General features: G+C 40.9%; 1 protein-coding gene across 4 annotated transcripts in view; it reads right to left on the bottom strand.

Annotated features, from left to right (window-relative positions):
- Nucleotides 1-24,042, bottom strand: part of DAAM2 (dishevelled associated activator of morphogenesis 2) — a 252,754-nt gene that overhangs the window by 94,426 nt on the left and 134,286 nt on the right. For all 4 annotated transcript variants that reach the window (XM_067564774.1, XM_067564777.1, XM_067564776.1 and 1 more), the window contains exon 4: nt 4,571-4,645. In XM_067564774.1, the coding sequence (XP_067420875.1) occupies nt 4,571-4,645 (75 nt within the window). The remainder of the gene's footprint in view (nt 1-4,570; nt 4,646-24,042) is intronic.

Below are 24,042 nucleotides of genomic sequence, written 5' to 3'. Positions count from 1 at the left end.
ATCGGTAAAAAGCTTTTCCTAATATCTAACCTAAATCTCCCTTGCTGCAGATTAAGCCAGTTGGTTTTTGTCCTACCTTCAGTGGGCATGGAGAACAATCCATCACCATCTTCTTTATAACAGCCCTTAATACATTTGAAGATATTTATCAGGTCCCCCTCAGTCTTCTTTTCTCCACACTAAACAGGCCCATGTTTTTTAACCTTTTCTCATAGGTCAGGTTTTCTCAGCCTTATCATTTTTGTTGCTCTCCACTAGACTGTCCAATTTGTCCACATCTTTCTTAAAGCATGAGATTCTAAAATGGACACAATACTCCAGCTGAGGCCTCATCCGTGCTGACTACAGTAGGACAATTACCTCCAGTCTGTTAGATACAACACTCCCATTAATACACCCCAGACTGGTATTAGCTTTTTTCACAATGGCACCACATGGTTATTCAATTTATGATCCACTATAACTGCCAGATCCTTTTCTGCAATACTACCACCTAACCAATTATTTCCCATTTTGTATTTGCACATTTGATTTTTCCTTTCTAAAGTGAAGTACTTTGCACTTGTCTTTGTTGAATTTCATCTTGTTGATTTCAGACCAATTCTCCAATTTGTCAAGGTCGTTGTGAATTCTAATCTTCCAAAGTGCTTGCAGCCCCTCCCAGCTTGGTGTCATCACAAATTTTATAAGCAGTCTCTCTACACCATTATCCAAGTCATTCATGAAAATATTGAATATTAACTGACCCAGAACAGATTCCCTGCTGGACCCCAGTATCTATATCCTCCCAGTTTTAGAGTAAACTACTGATAACTACTCCAAGTATGATCTTTCAACCAGAGAACAGAATTGGGCACAAAGTGTCCAGGTTATTTAGCTGAAATAGAAATCTGTGCTTTCTAGTCCAGTGAACAGAGTGTTTCTTAACATACTGTCCAGCATTTCAAGAGTCACCACATTACTGGGTCTTCTGGTAACACAATCATTCAACATGGTGGCCTTGGAGAATCAGGAACTGATCCAAAGCCCTTTGAAGTCAACAGAAAGGCTTTCACTGACTTCAGTAGGCTTTGGAGCAGGCTCTTCTTTTATAAATGAGCAGCCCATATCTAATATAGGCCCCTATAACTAAGCAATTAGGGACAAGTTATGGAGGTACTACTTAAAGGGTCACTGATTGATTTACAATAGGTCCAAAACTTAAGTTTTCCAAAAACCAGGAAATAACATTTAAAAACAATAGAAATTTGTCTTTAATGTTTTTAAAAATACTACTAATTTCTGTTTGTTTATTTCAAGTTGAACATTCCCCTTCAGTATTTGCAATCTAAATATTGCAGCATGTGCTACCACAGGAGCTGAACTAAGTGAAACTGACAAGACACTGATTGGAAAAAAAGTAAAACTGACTAATCTCGTTTTTAACACTACAGAGAATGAAAAAACAGCAGCATTAGGAGTGAAAGTAAAGGGGCTTTAAAAATACTTTCCATTTTAAGAATCTCAGAGGTCCTATTAACACAGGTGAAGACATTTGTTTTAAAATACCCTGATTCACTGCTGTGTTACACCAGATCTATAGTAATGTACTCTCCTGAAATCAAATCAATGAAGCTACAGCTGCATAAAATTGTAGCAAATAAATGGTATATCAGGCCCGTTAATTTTAACTGAATAGCTCCTCAATATCTCCAGTGATAGGGTAAAACAGGAGGCAGGAGGCAAAAGGAAAGTGTGTCAGTCGTTCTAGGGCTGGGGCATGTCAAAACACCATTGTCAGAAACTGGTGGTGGTTTACTGGTACTCTTAAAATGTGGTTAAAATTAGAAAAGCAAGCCAAAATCTCTGCTCAGTCCCCGAAGCTGCTCCAGCTTTAGAACACTGTCAGTTACGTATTCATTCCAGATGCACACCAGGATAAATTTAGGGGCTGATCCAAAGTCACTGAAATTATATGAAAGACTTCCAATGACTTCAAAGGGCTTTGGATCAAGCCCTCAGAGCAGAATTTAGCTTGGTGACATTGCAAGGTTCCATATTTCTTTGCCTTAATGACTCTTCTAGAGTATTTTTGCTCAGTCCAGAAGTCAAAACACTAGTCCTTGCCAATCATGCAAACTCAGCCTCTTCTCTTAAAACCAAACTGTTCTTTCCACTTCACCCCCCCTTGCCAAACGATTCTGGAATCAGCAGTTCGGTGGTAGTTTTGAGGAGTCATGGCACAATAGAAAGCAGCTCTTCTGTTACCTTCCTAGGATGGCTCTGAAGTGCTAGTAAAACCTTGACTTTGTCAGTAAACTAAACACATATTATCAAGAAGAAACTTCAGCAATTTATAAAGTGTGCAACAGGGTGGTGTTTACATAGAGTTATATTTTCAGCCCATAACAATGCTATAAAAGTGAATTGGAAAGCTTTTATAAATGAATTATAATGATAAAAACAAAAAACAAAACCAAAAAAGCCATCACCAACTCATACTGTCCAAGGTGTTAACAGCTACGTTCATGCACAACTGTCAAGGGAAGTCAATGGCTCTTGCACAGACATGACCAAAGGCAGAATTTTGCCACAAATCAGTGACAAGTTATAAATCTTCAGAACACTGGAACTGCCATATCAGATCACACTGGTGATCCATCTATCCCACTATCCTGCTTCTCACAGTAGACAGTGCTAGATGCTTCAGAGGAAGATACCAGAACTCCCCAGCAAATAATTATCAAGTAACATGCTTATAAGGGAAGTTTTTTCCTAGATCTATCAGTAAGTGGTTAGTTTTTATCCTGAAGCTTGAGATCTATAGCTCCGTATTTCTGTTTTTATCCTGTCTCATATAACTTGATTTTTGATTATCTATACAAATGACTAACCATTTCTTACACTAAATTCTTATCCTCAGTAACGTATTGTGGCAGTAAGGTCTACGGGTTCCTTATACATTGTGTGTGCGTGTAGGGAGGGGAGGAAGTATTTTCCTTTATCAGTTTTTAATTTGTTGCTTTTCAAATTTCACAAATGTTCCCTTGTTCTTCTGTTGTGAGGGAGGATAAATAGGAGCAGCTGGTTTACCTTCTCTGTGCCATCCATGATTTTATACACACCCATCAACTCTTCACTTATGTGTCTCTTCTCTGTGGGCCAAATCCTGTCACCCTTACTCACACTAAGTAGCACATCAGTTTGCAAGCAATGCCATTCAAGTCAACATGACAACTTATAGAATAAGGTGCTAGCCAATGAGCACCGCTCCAGCCTAACCAGGTTCCATAAGGGGCAGGGGCAACCCAGCTTGACATCACCACTCTAAATTCCAAACTCAGGGAGAATGGCTGAAGTGTCTCAGTGCTCCACCAAGCTCTCATTGGCATAACTGTCCCTTGTGGACCATTACCAGCCAGTGTAACCCTGAGATTGCCCTCTGTCATATTTTATTATTACACCCTTTCCATGACAATGTGGGTGCACAGGGCAGAAACTAGCCCCTTCCAACTCTTTCTGTCATTAGCTGTTGCTTCCATCTGCTCTATGGTGTTGAGATTACAGTTGTGCCATCCCTGCTAAGGTTTCTTCTTAACATTTCTATCGGGTGTCCTTGTTTCCTCACACCAGTTGGTTTCCACTTGATAGCTTATCATGGGAGTCTGCACAAGTATGTCCAACACTTCCTTCAGATTCTGGCGGAAACAAGCTGCTGGTTGGTAATTTCTTGGATCTCTTCATTGGTGATAAACTCTCTCCATCCAATGCCCAGAAGCTTTTGTAGGCACTTATTTTCAAAAGCATCTAGTTTTCTAACTAACATTTTAATAAATCTCTAGCTCTTGCAGCCACATATGTTAGCACAGAGGCTATGGGCAAGTTGAAAACTCTCAGTTTTGGTTTAGCACTGTATATCTTTGATTTCCATACCTTGCTGAATTTAGTGAAAACTGTGGATGCCTTTCCTATCCTTGACATCACCTCTTTCTTGAGGTGTCTGTTATGCTAGGAACCACATTTGCCCTAAGAGCAGGGAAGCACAAAGGTGGCATGAAGCCGTTTTTTGCCCTTCCCTTCAGGTTCTGTGTTGAACGCAGTTTGGTCAAACCCATAGGTCAGGGCCACATTTTATTACTGGTTTAAGATCTTATATTTACATTTAATTTGTTTTTAAAGCTTTTCAGATCATCTTTAAGCATGGTTCAAAAAGAGGAGACAATATATATGCATGTTTGTGTGCACGTATACACAAGCATAGTAGAAAACCCATTGTTGATTTGAAAGATGAAAGCCACGCCTTCACAACGTATTACTATAGTTTGGAGTTTCCAGTGAAGAATCTGATTTCATCATTTTCAATTCTATGAATCACAGAAATAAGAGCTGAAAAAAGCTTGCATTTCATCTAATCCATCTCTCTGCCAGTAAAGGATTCTTCCCTACAGAGTATACTCCCTTCCCTTTGCCAGTTCAATTTTAAATGAATCAAACAATTTAACTTTCACTGCTCTTCTTAAAGGACTGTTTTACAATCAAATAGTCCTCGTTGTTAGGAAATCTTTCCTGCCATACAACAGAGGTAACTTACTGCAGCCATGGAGTTGATGCGGTCAATGTAATAATCTGGCCAGCTGGTAGCAAGCTTATTAGGGTCCTCTTGTTCCTGAAACAGAAAATTAAACCAAGTTACATGAGGAGTCTTAAAGGATGAATAGTTTTCATTGGTTGAAATCATCAGGGATTCTTGACGGTCTTACCTCCTGCCCATTTCCTTACATAACGCACGCATTTTTATGGCATTTATTAAATTACAAGTTTCTTTGAAAGTCTAGCGCTAGAGATATTCTTGTGATGGCAGAGAAAGAAAGATCACCCTTCAAATAGGATTACTGAAAACAGCCTTACAAAACTGACTGAGACAAAGCTGGCCTTCAGTGTCCAAATGACACCTCCTTACAGTATGCTGACAAAGCTTGTACTCAAAGGACAGAGGCTTCAGAGATAACTCAGTTACATTTTCAAGTTTTACATTTTTTACAGATTTAAGAAAATATTTTGCATTATTTCTGCTAATTGGATGGGTGAGATTCCCTACAGAGAAAAATACCAAGCAAAAGAATCTGGAAATAGGCCAAATGACTGCTTTATTGCTGAGCTGATAAACAGAGGAAGTTAAGCACAACCTCAAAGTATCCAGATGAACAGAACTATAATCTATGATTTACAGTGAAAGCTGCATTGAAGACCATCCCCAAGAACAGTCTTAACCAATCACTTTAAAGTATCTCCATACATTTTGCAATGCAACTAAACTCACCCTTCAGTTGAAGGCCTATCTGTGCTAGGCAACCACTTTTTGCTGGTTAGTTGGGTGGCCCTTTAAGAGGTTTCACTACAAGAGATTTTACTTTACTTTGTAAAGAGGATATAGAAAGAATAGAAACCAGTAAGAAAATAATAATTGGTTTTCTGGAGCCCTAATCTCTCACCACAAGATATAAGTAGCTCACGTTAAAATCAATTGAAGTTTTATCTTGTGATAAATGAACTGGGTCTCCTGGAGTCGTACTAAAGATGTATTAATAGAGATTAGTGAGACAGACAAAGATAATCTTCCTGACATTCTAGTGTCCTGTATGTATAAACAATTATTCATATCAACAGGCTTAGCTTGTAGAAGTTATACAGATGAACATTAAATAGCCAGATCTTTATCTGATCACATCAACTCTTTCAGTGCTGCTACATATTTATATTGTTTGGTAAGAAGAAATATTTCTACATGTCCCCAAACTGGCCTGCCTTCAAAAGAACTTTAATACTTGTCAAGTTCCTTTCAGGTTAAAATTAAATTATTGTATACATTGTGACAAATCCATGGAAAAATGTAAGGCTTCACAGCTGGAATTCAAAGCAACAGCAGGGATAAAACTCAGATCTTTCTGCTTCAAGACCACTGAACTAAAGGAGAACCTCAATTAGCTGTTAGCAGTATACAGACAATGACATAATAGAGCAGTTCTGCTTATTGCCAGTAGAGGGCAGTGCACATATACATACTCAGCCAATTTATTACAATACCTACTTACAGCTATACATAAAGTCTGAGAGGCTGTCAAAATGGCAAGTATCAAACGTATTGGCTGGTTCCACAATTTAATCACATCTATACCACCTCCCCCTAAGTGGTGTGTGTGGAAATTTATGCCACACATGCACACTTTCCCAGTACAAATTGGAAAGCTTCGGTTTTCCTTCTCTTCCTTTCCCTGATGAGAGCAATGGGCTGATAGCACTAAATCCTTGGTTACAGTCAGATCCCAGAGCTATATGACTCCCCATAAGTAATCAACTAGATTTCTACATCTCATTTTACTGCAGATTGCCTTTTAACACCTACTCTCTACTAGATGCTTAACAGCAGCAATATCACTGACAATTGTTTTGCGCACAGCAGGCCTTAACCTCCTATGCAAGTGTCAAATTATGACCTTGCTGAAGGAAAAAACAACACAAAAACATGCAGTTGATAAATACAGCATTATTTTTAGAAGATAATCTTATCATGACCTGAGTAGTACAAGAGAGACAGACAGCTAATCTAGTGCTAGTTAAATAAAGGCCATTCCACAGGACACCCTGACATATACATCAACTGATTTGTAAAGGAACATCAGGCCAAAACACCAATTTGCAGTGCAAGGTGCCTTGATCTGTCTTCCTGAAAGTTTCCTCTCTAAAGGAGTTTGAAAGAGTGAGTGACCCAAGCTACAATTGTTCCCGGGATAAATGGGACAAAGTCAGTGAGAACAATATATATGACATCTCCTTTGCCTATTCATTGAATCCCAGGCTAGGGATAAGGAATGAAATTCAGATAAAGTGACAACTACCCAGATCCATTCTCCAAATCTCAACAAGAATATGAATAAAAAATGTTCTAAGATTCATAAAAAAAAAAAAAAAGTTATAGAATACCAGGAGAAATCCTGCTCTTACTAGATTTGCAGCCCAGACACATAGGCTAAAAAGGATCAAGATAGGAGATGCATCCAAACAGCTGTGTAATTTCCTTTCTGAACTCTTGACACTTTGGAGGTTTCACCGGCTATATTAAGGACCAGGAACTCTGACCTTCATAAAGTAGGGTTCTGTATTTTTGGTTGGCCGCGCAGATGATGAAGGTAGTGTCTTCATTTTACTCTGTGATTTATCATTTCCCTCCCACTACCGTCTACCCTTCTATATCCACCATATATTGTGGTCCTAACCTGGAGACCAAAGCTTAATGCCTCCTCTATGACCATCCTACTGCTTTTGAAGTAGGGCGTGGTGAGAACTGGGTTGGATGAAACAAGCATTGATCTGGAGTTCAGAAAAGTTTGGTTATATTTTTCTCTGTGTGATTGCACTTTCTGGTTCTGGTTTGGTGCAAAACCAGAAGGTTCAAAATCCCCTAAGGAAAGCTGTTCTGTTTATGGGCCTAATCAAACAGGCATTCCTCAGTCCTTATTCAGAGAAAATTTTCATTGAAGTCCATGACTGTTTTGCTTGGAAAAGGTCCGAATAAACATTGACTAGGTACCTTAAAATCTAGCCCTCTATTTCCAGCCTGAAGTTCCAGTAAAACAGTTCTTGCAAGAGCTCCTTTTGCAAACCCAAAAGATCAGGATAAGCATATGGATGTTTATCTGAACTCCCAAAACGTTGGTTGGTCCATCACTAATTTTAGCCAGCCACCTGGAGAACATTTTCAAAGTATCAGATTCTGAAGTGAGACACCCAAGATCTCACTGAGACTTACATTATCCTGTGGAGCAGCACCATGATATATTGCAATCGGAGACACTGGAGAAGATGTTTCATTGCCCAGATGATGCAAATGTTCTCTATAGTATGAAATCACAGCACCACAGTTCCTTTCTGACAATGGAAGCACTGTCAAAAATCTAAAATGTTGGGTGTTTTAAAAGCCATCAGGATTCTGATAATGAAATAAAACACTTCAACATCAGTGCAAGTTGCTGAGGCAATTTGATGACAAAATCCTTTTCTTGCTCCAGTAGATGGAGAAGGAAAAAAGTAGGTCCTGATATCTAAAACCACATAGGCGTCAATAGCTGGAAACAATTATCCAGCTGTATGAAGCAAAATGTCAGCCAAAGGAATCTATTATAGAGCAAAGCCTCCTTTTAGCTCCTTGAATAGTGTAAATATTACATTTTAAAAAACAGACGTCAGTCCGTGAGCTTCAGAAGCAACCATATCATTCTTCACCAGAGTAACTACTGTGAAAACAGGGTCCTGATATCATACGAACCTGTAAAACAATCAAGGTATTATACAGGCATTGATGCTAATTTGGACTGACTCCATCCCATGGCGGAAACTGGGACTTTTGAGCTGAACGACTTAATCTAAAATAGGATTTAATGGAATGTGTCAAATATTTGAACCAACTGCAAAAATAAAACTAAACAAAAAATTCTAGCCACAGCTCATTTGATCCTATAGGCCTTTTACAGAATTCTTGGCAATCAATCCACTACACAGTTTTCATGGGCACAGTCTCTTCAATGACACGAAGGTATTGGGTGGTGTCAGCTCCTAGTGGAAAAGACATATGTAATACGAAAAAACCCCAAACCACTGTAAGTACATCATTCCCCTCTGTTGGTGGGCCTTTGTGGAGAGGCACTCAAATACTAAGGTGATGGGCACCATAAAAATAGACAAGATATCAATGACTGAACAGATCCTGAAGACTAAACGCCTAGCTCATCTAACAAGTGTCTTTCACAAAAAAGTTGAGACGCTTGGGAAAAGCTGCCTGCATTGTACCTTTGTTGTGGTTAAATACTCAACTTTAGTATCCAGCGTTGTTAATCTGAAATTTTACACCAACACCAAATGTATTCACAACACACAGTACTTCTCCAGGTTATCTCTGGAGTATCCAAACACTTCCTGGACATGAATGGATTTATCTTCTCAATATCCTTTGGAGGTAGGGAGTGATTTATTCCCATTTTACAAAGGGAGAAAGAAGGACAAGAAGAAGAGAGACAGTGACATTCCAAACTCACCTAGGAAGGTAGTGGCACAGCTGGCAATAGAACTCCAACCGCTTGATTCTCAAGCCAGGGCCCTTACAAGAACATTTTTCCAGATGACATTGACCTGATTTTCAGAGATGCTGGAAACTCACAGCTCCTTGGGAACTGGAGGTGCTCACATATTTGCAAATCAGGCCATGTGACACTGGGCCTTGGAAGCATTTAACCACACTTTGGGTGTAAATATCCCGTGCTGATGAGTCATGCTGGCACAGACAAAGATACTGTTTGCCATTTGCACAACTGCCCATAAAACTTATTTCCACTTATCAGGAAGTATGCTTAACAGACTACCTTTACCTGCTGAACTCCTTCTCCTCCTTCCCCCCATCTTTTAAAATTGTCAGTCCATTGGATTGATAAGCATGATTTAAACAAGCAGAGGGACAGGCAACTTACTTTATGCCATGGTGTTTGGGTTTAAAATCTTTTCCACAAAAGGCACCACAAGTCCCTTATTCTGTGTGCTGAATTCCTGTCGACCTCAGTAGAAAGGGCATACAAAACAGATGGAAGAGTATTACACAGATTCTGCAAAGAAGGTGACTGAAATCAAGATTTTAGTTCCAGTTTGTTAATTTGATCATATGCAGGACTCCCACTAAGCTACTAGTATGTGCCCATACACCCTACTGGCACCTCTGAGAGTCATTGACACCATATTGCCCCACCCTTTTCTTGCCCCTATTGGTGCCATTTGGCCAATCAGAGCCAATGACGCAAAAATTCAAAAGTGCAGCTGCCTGAGAAAGATATAAGAGCCCACCTCACACAGCTGCTTCACCACCAGCAGAGGGAGCAATGCAGGCCCAGGAGTAATGGTTACAGCAGAGCTGCAGGAGCTGCTGTCTGAGTCTCTGCTGAGGAATACCTTGCTCCCCATCTGCACCAGGGGAGAGCAGCAGTTGCCAGAAAAGGAAAGTCCACTCCAGTGCAAGCAAGTGCAGGACCCCAGACCTCAGTGAGACTCCCGGTCAGGATCCTAGCACAACCAGGTGCAGAACTGCAAGCCCAAGCAAGGTACCCTTGCACATCCCAGGACAAGTGCAAGATCCCAAACAGGATCCCTAGCACAGCCCACAACTTCATATACAAACTCCTGAAAGATGCAGTTCTAACTCCAGCCAGTTACTAGACTAGTTACGGTATGAGATTATATTCCTCGTAACAGAGACTGGACAAATTAGAATAGAGAAGGCCTGGATTAGAGGTTATAGTTTAACTAAGGGAAAAGGCAACCTGGATTCAGCTCAATCCTTTTTCCAAACTAAATTCTAAGCATAGGCAACTTGGTACCCAAAAGATAAGAAAGCCAAATGGGCAAACATATAAGACAGGAACAAAAGTTTATTTATTTATTTTAATCTGCAACAGAGAGCAAACTGGCCTTTGGAATCAGTGTAAAGCAGGAAAAACAGAATTGAAATCCATAAGGATATTTGAATTTATACTTGGGTATCAGAGAACTGGATTTGACAAGACAGCTTCAGGTTAGTGCATTTCCCCCTACAACAGCTGATGGCATCATTCCCATCCCAGGCAGGAGGAAGCAGAATTCCTATACTCAGCTTTAGCTGTCAACAGAGTCATGACTTAATGGCAGAAAAAGTCACAGAACCCTGAACTCAGGTGGTTAAAAGAAACCAATTATTTTTTGTTTAAAAGAGTATAATTAAAGATTTGCCATGTTGGTTAAGTCTTTATGATGGCTTTTTCAAATGGGAGCTGGGCTCAATTCCCACAAGATGTTTTTGAAAATCTCAGCCTATACCTACAACAAATTCTTTGCACTGTTGTAGTGCCTCCCCCAACAATATCCCAGTGTTTTTCACAAATTAATAAATTAAGCTTCACTGCAGCCCTTTCAGCTCGGTCAGTTTAGGTGGGTAAAATGAAGCAGAGAGATTGATTCCCCTCAAATCACACAAAAAATCTGTGACAGAGCCAGGAATAGAATCTACGTCAGACTCCTACATCTTGTGCTTTTAGCCAAATAGACCACTTTCCTTTGTTAGGTGACCGATTTCTGAACGTTCAAGCCTTGGCATTTCACCTTTTTCAAATCTTTGAATCCCAAATGAAATTCTTCCTTGAACTTTAGCTAGTTATTTCTCAGTTCTACATCAGTAATAGAGACTGCCCCAGTGGAGCACTTTGGTTAACGGATACAAAATGTGTCTGATTTCCCATGAGACAAAATATGACTTCATAACAGCAGCTGAAACAAATCCAGAATTTTTCAGACAGTTTATGCATCTGAAAAGCCAACCAGGTCCCAGGAGATGGTAATTTTGAAACAGGACAGACTGCAGGACTGAGCCATTCACTAGACAGATGTGGTTACTGCACTGTTTCCCATACGGCATGACTAGCATTGACATAAGGATTCTCAAGGTGTAGTAGAGGGAGCCATACCCAAGCCTTCTAAGCACAATTCCATCCAGAGCAAGAGACACAAATATTACTTCTCCCCCTGGATTCAGGCTATGTGCAGATAATAATCTTTCTGCTCCAAAAGCAATCTATTGTATCATGAGATACAAAAGAGAATATCCATTTAACAACAACTAGAGGGGCTAGAACACTGTTGAAATGTTACAATTCCATCTACTAGAGAGAGAGGTGCACATGAACGCTACCCAGTTCGTTGAAGTACAAAGTTGGGACATATAACCAAGCAGACCATTGTTTCTTTTAACCTACTACCAATCCTCCTGCCAGGCAGTACCAAGTCACTGTTCCATTTGGCTGAGTATGCTGTCTCTCACTGTGGCTGCTAACATGTTTCAAGGACAGAATTCAACGAAGCTTATCATGATATTATTATTATTTATGTTAGCGCCTCTCAGTCCCAACTGAGATGAAGCTTTATTGTGCTGGGCACTGCACACAAACATTGGGAGAGGCAGTCCCTACCTTAAATAGCTCACAATCTAATTAGTCAAAACAGACAAAGGGTGGGAAGGGGGAAAAAAAGAACAGAAAGGGAAAGTGACTTGCCCAAGGGCAAACAACAGGTCAATGGCAGAGACAGGACTGGAACCCAAGCCTCTTGAGTCCTGGTCCAATGGATCTCGGGATCAATCCTGAATTACAATTGGCAATAGACAGAACAATAAACATTCAGATCTCCAAGGAGCTTCTCTCTTGGGAACCTTCCCACAGTACTGGGAGAAACATACACATCACCCAATCCCACAAGTCTCCAGAGATTGAAAAGATAAGAAATTGTGCTAAATCATTTTCCAGAAGTTGTTTTTCCCCACAACCCTGGGAATTCACACATTAAACTGAATCCACATTATTTTTTCCAGTCACTTCTCAGTATCCTACCCACTACGTTTTCCACTATAGATGATCCTGGGGTTGAGAGGGTTAGATATTTTTAACGTTATATGCCCACAACAGGCCTGATTCTGATCTCACTTAGCACTGGTGTAAATCCATCAACTTCAAATGAATTACTCCTAATCAACACCACCTGTACAAGCAAGAGGAGAGTTGAGCGTGGGGATGCTGTAGTCACCTCATGGGTAGAGCCAACTAAGTAACAAAATGTCTCTCCTCCTGCATCAGCAATGAGCTGGAATTCCAGACCTGAAGGGCAAGAACCCTTTAGGTGTGTTGCTGTGTAGCCTGAAGACACAGGTTTGTTTATTTTTTTAAAAAAGCACATTCAGACCTCAGACCCAATTTAAATAAACTGTCTAATGATAGTGTTTAAAGCAAATTTAAGCTTTACCATAACAGTATTGGGCACAGGCCTTTCTATAGGTTGTTCCTGGATAGAATCCCATCCGAGGGAAGTTTAAATTATAGCAAGGCTGCACAGCACACTTTTAGTCTTAAAAACTCCCTCACATTCCTTTCTTCTTAGGACATAAGAACGACTATACTGGGTCAGACCAATAGTCCATCTAGCCCAGTATCCTGTCTTCCGACTGTGACCAATGCCAGGTGCTTCAGAGGGAATGAACAGAACAGGTAATCATCAAATGATCCATCTCCGGTAGCCCATTCCCAGCTTCTGGCAAACAGAGCTTAGGGACACTTCAGAGCATGGTTTTGCATGCTTCCTTTCCTGTTGGCTTTTTATCATCGTTACCATCATTGGCGCAGACAGATGTAAACTTGCTGGCAATGCTGGCAGCGTCAGCCGCTTCTTATTATGTTTAGAGCATGCAAGTGCTTGTCCAAATACAGAGCCCGCACTGTATGATGGGGATACTGCCAGCATGAGCCACTGATTTAAAGGTGTGGGGTAATGACAAAAGGACATCTTCTTCCTGTGTTTGCCAGTCTGATCAAATATATCGATATATTTGATATCAAATATCAGAACTGGAGCTGGGACTTGAAAAAGGTACCCAACTCCTGCAAACCCAAGGAGAAAGCTTACTCACATGGCAGAACTACACCAATAATTCAAGCCATGAGCCTTTCTTCCTGGTCTCCAGTTGGTTAGATTCCCTCAACTACTGTGGCCCAAAGGCCTCAGTTTCCTACTGGCTGAACTCTGCGCCCCCACCGAATACCACTAAATAAATGAATTGATGCTGGGTAGCCACCCGCCCCCAAATAAAGCAATGAATGCTGTCCATTTCACTCCCAAACCCAATAAAAATTAATGCTATGCAGCTCAATTCTCCCCTACACATCTCTCCCACATTAAATCAATGTATTATGAAGGAGGGGCAAAATAAATTGATACTTGGTAGTCCTCTCAATAAATCAATTTATGCTGATTCCAGGCCGAGTTTTTGGAGTGTCAGGATTCCTCTCCTATGATAGTATAGGGATAAGTGGATTGAGTTTTCCCTCCTCCTGGACCAAGTCCCAGCCTACCCAAACCAGGGAGCAGTAAGCCAAGGCAGGGAGGACCCAGCCAGCCTAAAGCCCTGTGGAAGCAGACTCCCTGTCTGCCATCCTAGCAGAGTTCCCTCTGCCAGGTGGAAGGGAGAGGATGTTGCCACAATCCCAGAAAAAGCCTTCTGCAGAGATAAGAGCACCCCACCCACCTCTTCCCAACTGTCAGTACCACTTCCAGTCCCTGCAGCATCTAGCTGTTGCTTGGGAGTCTCTGCTCCAGTATTGATCATGCTTTGCTTGTAGCAACTGACAGGGTCTCAGGGAATGGTGGTATGCCTACAGATCAGGATTTACTCCTCGGGCTGACTGCCTGCAACTCATCTTCTTCCTTTCTAGCAGTGTCGTTTTCAATTGTTTATCTAAACAGTTGGTATTTATGTCATTTTGGCAGAGGCAGAGAATTTCCTTTTTTGATTCTTTCTCCTCTTTCTTGGCATCCTTTCGGCTGCTCAGTGCAAAGCCAAAGCCAGCGTAACCGAACCTCCCAGCTGCCACATGCTTGCACTTGAAGCTTCTCTTTCTGTGATGATTTGTTTATTTCTAGTGAACAACCACTTATTTTCTTTTCCAAACTAAAAAAAAAATTACCCCAACTAAAAAAAAAAAAATCCTCCAAGATTCATCGCAAGAACTCTGCCTGCTGAGATGGTGATGGAAATCAGACTTCACTTCTCCTCAAAGGCACCACAAATTTTTACCCCCGGGGGAATACATATATACAGAATTGGCTAATGAAAAGTTTGAAAGGCTATCTTGCCTCTCTCACAAAAACTTTGACCTGCAAAAAAGAAGCTGCTTTGCAAAGATTTCTCATCCACTCTTCAACATGCTTCTCCACTGGTCCCACTCTGCGCCATCTCGGCGCAAGGACAGTTGATGGAGCTTTAATAGTGATAACAGACTGATCCAATCTGTCGCCATCTCTCTCTCTTATGGGTCCCACCATATACCATACAAAATGCTAGCTATAGTGAAAACTTTTGCAGTATGAAAGATGGGTTTGTGGTTAAGGCACTAAACTGGTACTCATGAAGATCTGGCTTCAATTCCTGGTTCTACCACAGACTTCTTGTCTGATCTTGGGCAAGTTACATAATTTCTCTCTGCATCTGTTCCCCTTCTGTGGGCCATACTACTCTCTTTCTCCCAGCCAGTGTCTGTCTTTCCCATTTAGTTTGTTAACTCTTTGGAGCAGGAGCTTTCTTTTACTATATGAGAGCACAGTACCTAACACAATGGGGCCCTCATCTTGGTTTGGTCATCTAGATGCAACGATATATAAACTTAATGATAATAATGAAAATCATTGAAGAACCTTCCAAAAGCAGGAAGCCCAGAGAGAAAGAGAATCCAGTTTGTGGGGGGTTTCTTGTTTTTTTACAGGCAGTAGATTCTGAAAATATTCTTTAATTTGCTTATTTCAGAATCCACTCCCTCTTATTTTAAATCATGATTGGATTCTTTTAAAATATATGCACTAGTTAAAGTGCAGCTAATGGACTTGAAGCAGGAATTAATACAGAGAAGCCCTATGCCTGTGTTATGCAGGTGGTCAGACTCAATGATCACAATGGTCTCTTCTGGTATTAAAACCTATGAGGCTATGGTCAGAATGATTTTTGCTTTCGGCATTTGCAATCCTTAGAAGATTAATGAGCAATTCAGCAGAGTTCAGAACACAGGTAATAAATAGTGGGAGCTCTGTTCTGTATTAAATGGCTTCTTGGCATTCTAGGTGAACATTTTAATTTGGCTTTTTTTTAATTTATTCTTTGCTCCTGCTCATACATTTGAGACTATCTGAAGGGTGAGAGCTTTACAGTGTATATATTAATTATTATTACTACATACCATCAATAGGACAAAACTGAGCAATACATAAATTGTAGGGATTGATCCTGTTTTGGGAGGGGATAGACTGCTAGATGACCTAACATCATAGTTGACATTTACACACAAAATCATCAGTTCCCACACCACAGTATCTGATACTCCACTGTTATTTCCTTTTATCAACAGAAAAAAATTCTACATCACAATGGAGTAATTATTGGGTAAACACCAAAATCATAATGATCATTGTCATGATTTAGGTCTATGCCTTCAGAAAACTGCCCTGAAGATCCAGAAAAACTGTTTCTGCATGGCTGCCAACCTTTTTGAATGACAATGGTTGGGCTCAAAACAAAAAACCAAAAACCAAAAAGGAAACTCAAAATATTCTGTGCCTCTATCATGGAAAAAATCATCCTCAGATTTAAAAACTAAATATATAATTCCAAGGACCTGACCCAAAACAACCTTTGCTCTCCAGATAAATAAATGGGCCTACAATTGCCACATTGCACCATGGAAATTGTGAGCCAAAGTACAGAAAAAGAAAAAAACCCCAGCACTCTTCTCTTTTCTGATGTCCCCTAAAATGGGGTTGGCATTTCATAAGTTTGTTTGAGAGCAGATTTTCTCTATTGGAATGTCAGCACTTCAGCTGACTGCTGAGAGTGATTTTAATCTGTTCTTCCCCATCACCTTCCTCACCAGCTAAACTATAATGAAACTGTTAAAGGGGAGATTCAAATGATCTGCTGAAGAAGAGTCTTCATCACCATGGAAAATCCCAAAGGGATGTAGTGTCCTTGCAAATTGAGTGCCTCTCAGATCAGGTTAGGTCCTTGGTGGTCTGGCAAGATATTCAGTTTAAGTCCATCACTGGTGATCCTGTTACACCACTGAAGCTTTTGGTGACCACTTGGCTGCTCGCTGTGTTGCAGCATTCCTTAGTAAACACACTTTGTAATTCATTGGTCTTTCATCCTAATGATAGGTCTGTACCAAGAAAGCCTCCAAAAATTGCACCAGTACTGACCGAGGTGGTTGCTGGGGGTTCAGCTACAAATATCCTCATTTCTGATCTTGTCCTCCCATCTAATATGGAACAGCTGATGAAGACTATGAATCAAAAATGTGAATCTGCCACTCTTTAGCCTTCCCCAGCACCCATGTTTCACTGCCATACAATAGAGTTGGTATACCTGTAGTTCTATAAATCCACTGCTTCATCACATGCTTGGTGCCACAACGTTCCCAAAGAGGCCACTAAAAAGCCCAGAACCTGGTGGTAGCTGCTGCTATACAAGCTTCTACATCTTTCAAGCCTTCTCCAGCACTGTCTATGACACTTTCCAAGTATTTGATAGTTGCCATCTGATCGGTGTCCTGTCTGGACAGGTAAATAAAATACTGGTTGCAATCTGGAGCTGGAGGCTGCTTGATGTTAATGTCCAGTGACTTATTTTTATCCAGATTAATAACCAGACCAACGTGTTTTGCTTCTCGCCTGACCAACTCAGCCATCAATTACAGTGATTCCCCACTTTGAGCCAACAAGACAATGCAAGTGACGTATTCAGGATCTCCAAGAGAATGGTGTAGAAGAGTGACACACCAAGTCTCGATAGTGAACTCTCAGAATATTCTAGATGTAAGAGCTGGAGAAGTTTTGGGCCACTGCACCTTACCTGTATGTTTCATTCCAATGAACAGATGCATTACTGCTGCACATGCAGTATTTTATACAGCAACAAAAGAACACGAGGTGCTGCGACATCATCAACTGATATGACGGACAGCCATACTATCCACGTTCTGTGCTTGTCATCAGCCTGTATATCTGAATTCCCTGGTCTAAATTCCACTTTCAGTTACACCACAGTAACTCTCTGTGTCTAAGTCTGTGATATTTAGATTAGAGAGACTGGTGTGGTTCTGGGACAGTATTAGTCTAACAAACCATTCCAGGTATCTGAGCATTAAATCATTCTGTTAAGGGGGAAAGAAGCAGCTACTGGCAGGAAAATAGCAAGTTAACTCCAAGGATGTTGGCATTCTGCAAACTTCCAGCTAAAGAATGCAGCTGTTTCCAAAGGGCAACATTGTCCCTTTGGTGACTTACCAGTACCTTGAGATTTCCTCTGAACAACATAACAGAAATGCTAGACTACTTTTGGAAAAGTCTACTTTGTGAAATTCTACCTTTCAGACTTGGTTTTCATCAGCCAGTCTCCTAAGATGAAGAAGCAATGCAGTGTTCTTCCTGACAGTGACTGCAGATGCCAGGCACTTGGAGAGGAATTAATGGGTACTAGAAGTTGCAGTCTGTTTTAAGGAGCAGATTTCCTTGTGATAGTGCAGGAGATGATGGATGAATCCCAGCTAGGGTGACTGAAAGAACTTAAACACAGAGATTCACTCTTGCCTGAGTTCTTTGTGAGGCTTCTTAGGTCCTGTACACAAGCAGTTTCTCCCCAATTTGGCCTATGGCCCCTGTGACATTCCTATTTAACTTACAAAGGTTGAAGCATTAAGCTTCTGTAACAAAATTAGGAAGAATCAATGAGGAGAGAACCTGACACTTTCGGCACCAAAACACCAGCATGAAGTACTTCAACTAAAGCAGTAACTACCTTAATCAGATATATGCAAGAGGCTCTTATTGGATGGTCCCTTCTGACCTTGTGTCTATGTGTGAATCGGCCACTGGCAAGAGAAGATATCACACACACTTAGCCAGGAAGTTACACTTGCACACACACAACAAGCTCTCTTAACTCTCACCATTTCCTTAAAAGGCACAATATTCATAATCAAGGGAAAGAGCCATCACAACCACATCAAGCTCTGATTAACTGGGGTTCCTTACAAAGTGCTTCTCAAGTATTGTACCATGTCATGCACTTATTAGAACTGTCCCCGATACAGAATGCTGAAGAACAAAGTTAAAGAAGGGCACTTAGGACATGTCTGCACTGCAATATAAGCCCAGGGTTAGTAAAACTTGAGTTAGCAGACTCCGGGTTTGTTAACCCAGGTCTTGAGCACCTATAACTGTTTGTAACCCCAGGTTAGGAACGGTTGAATCCCAGGTCCCAACCTGGGGCTCCAGCATCTACACTGCATTATGAGGGCCCATGTCCAACCACTCATATCTCAGACTTCTTAGTGCCCTCCCAAAATCAGGCTGCTCTAGCCCTTTATTCATGGTGCAGTGTGAGAAAACATGACTGTCCATCAACCCTGACTGATTAGAGGACAAAACATCTGTGTGACCCATCCGTGCCTAGGGTAGCCACCTGAAAATGCCAAGGTCAGGGCAGACTGCAAAAGGAGAGCAGTTTCTCCCAACACTGGTGGGTGACACTGAAGACTTCCAACCAGCCACAAACAGTGCTTCTGATTCCCCACACTGGTTATCAAGAAGCCAAAATACAAATATACACAGTCCCCTTTACTGCATTTCAGTCTCTGGCTCCCAATCAGCCACTAGGTCCAGTAAAGAGACCAGTTATTTAAAACTCTATGCTCTTTACCAAAAAGGTTTCTCCTGACCCCAAAGAGTCAACCACAGTACCAGATCAATATAAGTTCGAATCTTACTAAAGGATTGGCTGGCAGCATGGTATTTTGGGTAACTAAAACTAAAGGTTTATTATAAAAGGAAAGAAACAAACTCTAAGAGAAATGTTAAAGGATTAAAGCAATCAGACACATGCAATTGATTTGAAAGTCCATATATATCAGGTTTCCAGAAGAATTGTAGAGTTTGCAGGCTTGTATAGTCCCTCTGGTATCCATCCAGGTACTGGATGTGTCTCAGTCCTTTGTTTCACAGCTTCAGTTCAACTGTAGATGAGTTGATCCAGAGGTAGGTGAAGACGGAAGACAAAGACAGACTAAAGACAAAATGGATCTCAGGCAGCTGCCTTTTATGTCCTTTGGTCTTTGCCATGCTGCTGGTGGAATTTTACAGAAATAAGATGGAGTCCAGGGTCACATGAGTGACTGGTGATTCATCAGGTATATCCTTGGCTTCTCCCCCTGGCCCATTGTACCTGTGAATTTCCTTAATGGACCATTAAGCAGGCTAGTACTGCAGTCATCCTGTCTGGGGTGTCATCCAGACACAGCACAATTTGAAATACAGATATAATCAAACATATCCATAACTTCCATTACACATATAACACATGAACATAAACATCATCATCTTATTTAGCACATTATAGCCTTTCTAACAGTACCTGACATGGCATATCTCATATGAATTATTATGATTTTGACATACTGATGTTAAACAATATAATAAATGCCCCCCACCCCCAATCCAGCCAGCATGACAGTCTGCCCATGGGATTCTGGGATACGTATGACAGACCTCCAGAACACAAGTCCAATGGTGCTGCGTCTACCCTGCAAAGCAATAATACTTGAATCCTGGGTCCTGGCTTGACTCTGACTTGGACCCTCTACCCTCGTGGGGTCCTGGGACCCTAGATTAGTGCAATCTCTGTGTAGACAGAAGGGGGTTTAAGCTACAGCCTGAGTTCAAACCCTAGTCTTACATTGTAGTGTAGACATACCCTTAGAAGGGAGATTAAATACCCCTTACAAATATAAATCCACAATAAAAAATGTTTCAGATCCTAAATCAGTAACAGATTCTATTAACAGACTTTCAAATAAACTCACAAAAAGAGAGCTGAAAACAACCTAACTGAAAACCATCATGATTTAAAATGCTCCATCCATGTGCTTGGCACTGTACAAACATAAATGAAGACATGGCTTCTGCCCCAAGGGATTCATAATCTAAATCAGACAATACCAAAACAAAAGCAAAAACCCACATTCAGACAATACGATGGTGAGACCTTCATCTGGTGTGTAATGTCTCTAAATGAGACCAGATCAAGGTCCAGTTTCTTTCTCTGCTTCTGTAGAGTTTCCTTTCAATGTCCTTGTGAAAGAGATGTTTGAAGGAATCTGAAGAAAATGAATACTTTCCCATGCTGCAGGCAATGGTGTAGCTAACAACAAAAGCTCCCTGCTCTGCCTTAAGACATCAGTAATGCCATCAGCTGTAGCAAGAGAAACATAGAACCAAGACCTCAGGACTTGAGAAGAAAACAGCCTTTCAGTTCATAACTAAGGGGAGAAATGAATACAAGTAATATTCTATCTTGTTTTTCAGCATCAGCCAGTCAGGGTACAAACACAGCATGCTGGATCCTCCATCAGTTCACCAGGTTTCACCTAAGGGCTAAGGAGGACTCTGATTTCATTACTAGCATTTTCCCCTCACTCTTACCTACATATGTCAAAAGCTGCAGATACAGCTCTAATTTCACCAGCAGACACCAGAAAAGGGGGGTGGGGGGGAAGGGGAGGACATCCATGGCCTAGGACAAAATGCTCTATGTATGTAGGCTGGGGATGGGTTTAAAGCAGTGATTGCAATTTGGATTGGGGTTGGAGCTGGATTTGGGACCGGCTAGAAATGAGGCTGAGGACAGATCAGGGCCTGGACATGGGGGCGGAAGACAGAAGCCTCCAGCTCTACATCCAGCTGCACAATATCATGCTGCATTTTTATGGAGGATTTCTGCTGACAACGCAAATCACAAGGGCAAAGCTCGAGTGGTAAGAGAAACTCTTAAACATTTAGACATGTTCTTCATTAATGTTAGACAGACGGCTTGGGTGCAGACTGGGACTCTGCACTGCAAGGCTATAAAAAGCCAATAACAAATTCTATTAAAAAAAGCTATAGGTCTGACCCTGTGAGGCAGAAAGTACCTTCCACTCCTAACACAGTCAGCAGAGAGCGCACAGCTCATTGCAGGATCCATTCCCAACTTAACACTCCCAAGATGATGGACTTTTGCACCAGACAGGCTGAGCAGCAATACTGAGATTTGAAAATATCTACGGACTCTGCTACAAAACAATTCTGTACCCTTTGGGCAAAGTGTGCATGTTGCAGAGTGGACAGCAGGACGTTTCCATGATACGGACTAGTTTTCCGATAGGTGAAGTGTCTCTCAGACCTTTCATTCTATGTTTATGTCCACAAATAATCATTAGAATGTTTAGCCCTTATAAAGCAATTTACAGCAAAGAACTGTACAAAGAGTAATGAGTAACATTCAGCCCACATCAGTGAATTTAGCTAGGGATCACCATCTCCACTTTACAGATGAGGAAATTGAGACATAGGGATGTGAAGTGACTTGACAAGTTCGGTGCAGTAAATCAATGGCAGGTCCAAGCATAGAGTCAATGGGCTCCTTGCTCCTAGTCTCAGACTCAGTCTATTAGACTACAACTTTTCATATATATGAAGGATAGCAAGGGAATAAAAAAGACCATCACCTTCACTGAACCCGTAATAGGTAGATGGCAGGAATAATGATCCAGGAACAGTGGAATCGTGAGCAAATTCTGTTTTCTCTCAAGAGCTACATTTTTTGGCAGGCACAGCAAGGTTTCACAGAAGGCAGCTTTTTCAGGTGGCTTCCCAGTCAACACTTTGTCACTGAAGAATGGCTTCCCCATGTCTAGAGGATTAGGTATCAATATGGGAAGCATCACCACTTGGAGGATTAAAAGTGCTACAGGTTCTTTTAGACATGATTAGTGCCTCCTTTGGCAGAGGTAGACTGGACTGGCTCATTCTTCAACACTCAAGCCCTAATTCTCTCCTTACTTACTCTGGTATAAATCACGAGCGAGTCTCTTGAAATCAAAAGTTACTCCGCAGTAAAATCAGAATGAAGCCATCAAGCCTTCTTCCTGAGGCTGCTACTTCAAAGAACCCTCCTTTATCATAAAAAGCAGAACAAAGAAGTCCAACAAATAAGGAAACAAAGCAGCAATTAGCCAACCAGTCAAGGAGAGTTTAACATGCCTGTTTCTTTCAGACAGATCAGGTCTAATTTGATCAGCTTTTAGAAACAGATTTGCTGTTTAATTCTAGTTCAAAGCAAAAGAAAAAGAAGAAAAAAATCCACCCAAGTTGACAAAATCTATTCACTTCCTGCTGAAATTTGGTCAGTTGAAGGTTTATAAATTAGTCTTTGGAGGCAGCAAAGGCCATGAAAAGAAAACCACCTCACTTGTTTATCTAGCAATAAGAAGTCTAAGAGAGCCTTGTGTGACTGAGACTGTGCAGAAGGCACTATTACTGGCCATTAAATCCTGATTGTGTGAGGTGCAGAATGTTCCAAATCAGAATGAGTTGCCGTTGCTCAGCAGTTCACACTGTCTGGCCCTTATAGAATCCTAATAAGAGCTAGTCAAGTAATAGTCAAATAATTTAACCAATGCCTTTTTTAATTATTTTTTTAAAACAAACATATGCACATAGAATTAATTATTGCTCCACCAGGAGAAAAGCTAACATTTTCCTAAACATTGGTAGCACCAGAACATTTACTGCTTAAAAAAATAATCTGATTGCTCTGTACAGGGCCTGATCTGCAGTTCCTGCAAACAAGTAATTCCCAGGAAATTCATGTGGGTGTTTTATATGTGAAGGGATTACAGAATTGGGACAATAGTTTTACCGCAGTCCAGACTTCCACTGACGTCCAGATGAGATGCACACACTGAACAAAGGCAGTATATGCCACATGAATATGGTGCAATCAGTCAATACATATGTCCCCCTTTGACATCAGTGGATATTCACAGTATGGAGAGAGTCCAATATGTGGACTCAATGCAAGAGTATGGTGTTTGGTATTTTAGGCCCTTGGGTCGGGAGATCTTCAAGGGAGACTGAATGATGAGTCAGTCCAATACAAATGAAGACAGCCCTGCCTGTTAGCATCAGCTCTGAATAGTACCAGTCTGAAGGAACTGATGTAAAGACATGAGAAGGATGCAAATGTTTTATGTCAGAGTTGCGTGGGTCTTCGTCTCCCTCTGTAGTTGGTCCACAAAAAAGGATAAGAGTCTACTGCAGCTACCAGGTAGAGGTGCTACTCCTTTAGCTCAAGGGGTGGAGGATCTGCTTTTAGTACTAGCAATCCTAGTTTCAAAAGGTCAATAATAGCCAGAATGGAATTGATTACACAAATGCTACAGAAATTTGCTAATCTGTAGTTGTTATAATCTGAAATAAGAGAGAGGCCCCAAAACCAAAATATTTGGATCCAGATTTTTTCTTCAAGTCCTGTGGTGCATGGATTGATGGGTTTTGGCTCAGGCTTATAACTTAAAAAAAAAATGTTTGTCT

Source organism: Emydura macquarii, unplaced genomic scaffold (genome assembly GCF_026122565.2).
Source record: "Emydura macquarii macquarii isolate MOO-44397 ecotype Brisbane River unplaced genomic scaffold, CSIRO-AGI_Emac_v2 contig_2676, whole genome shotgun sequence".
Lineage (NCBI taxonomy): Eukaryota > Metazoa > Chordata > Testudines > Chelidae > Emydura > Emydura macquarii.
Note: the sequence above shows the minus strand (reverse complement) of the source record. Positions and strands in the feature narration are given on the sequence as shown.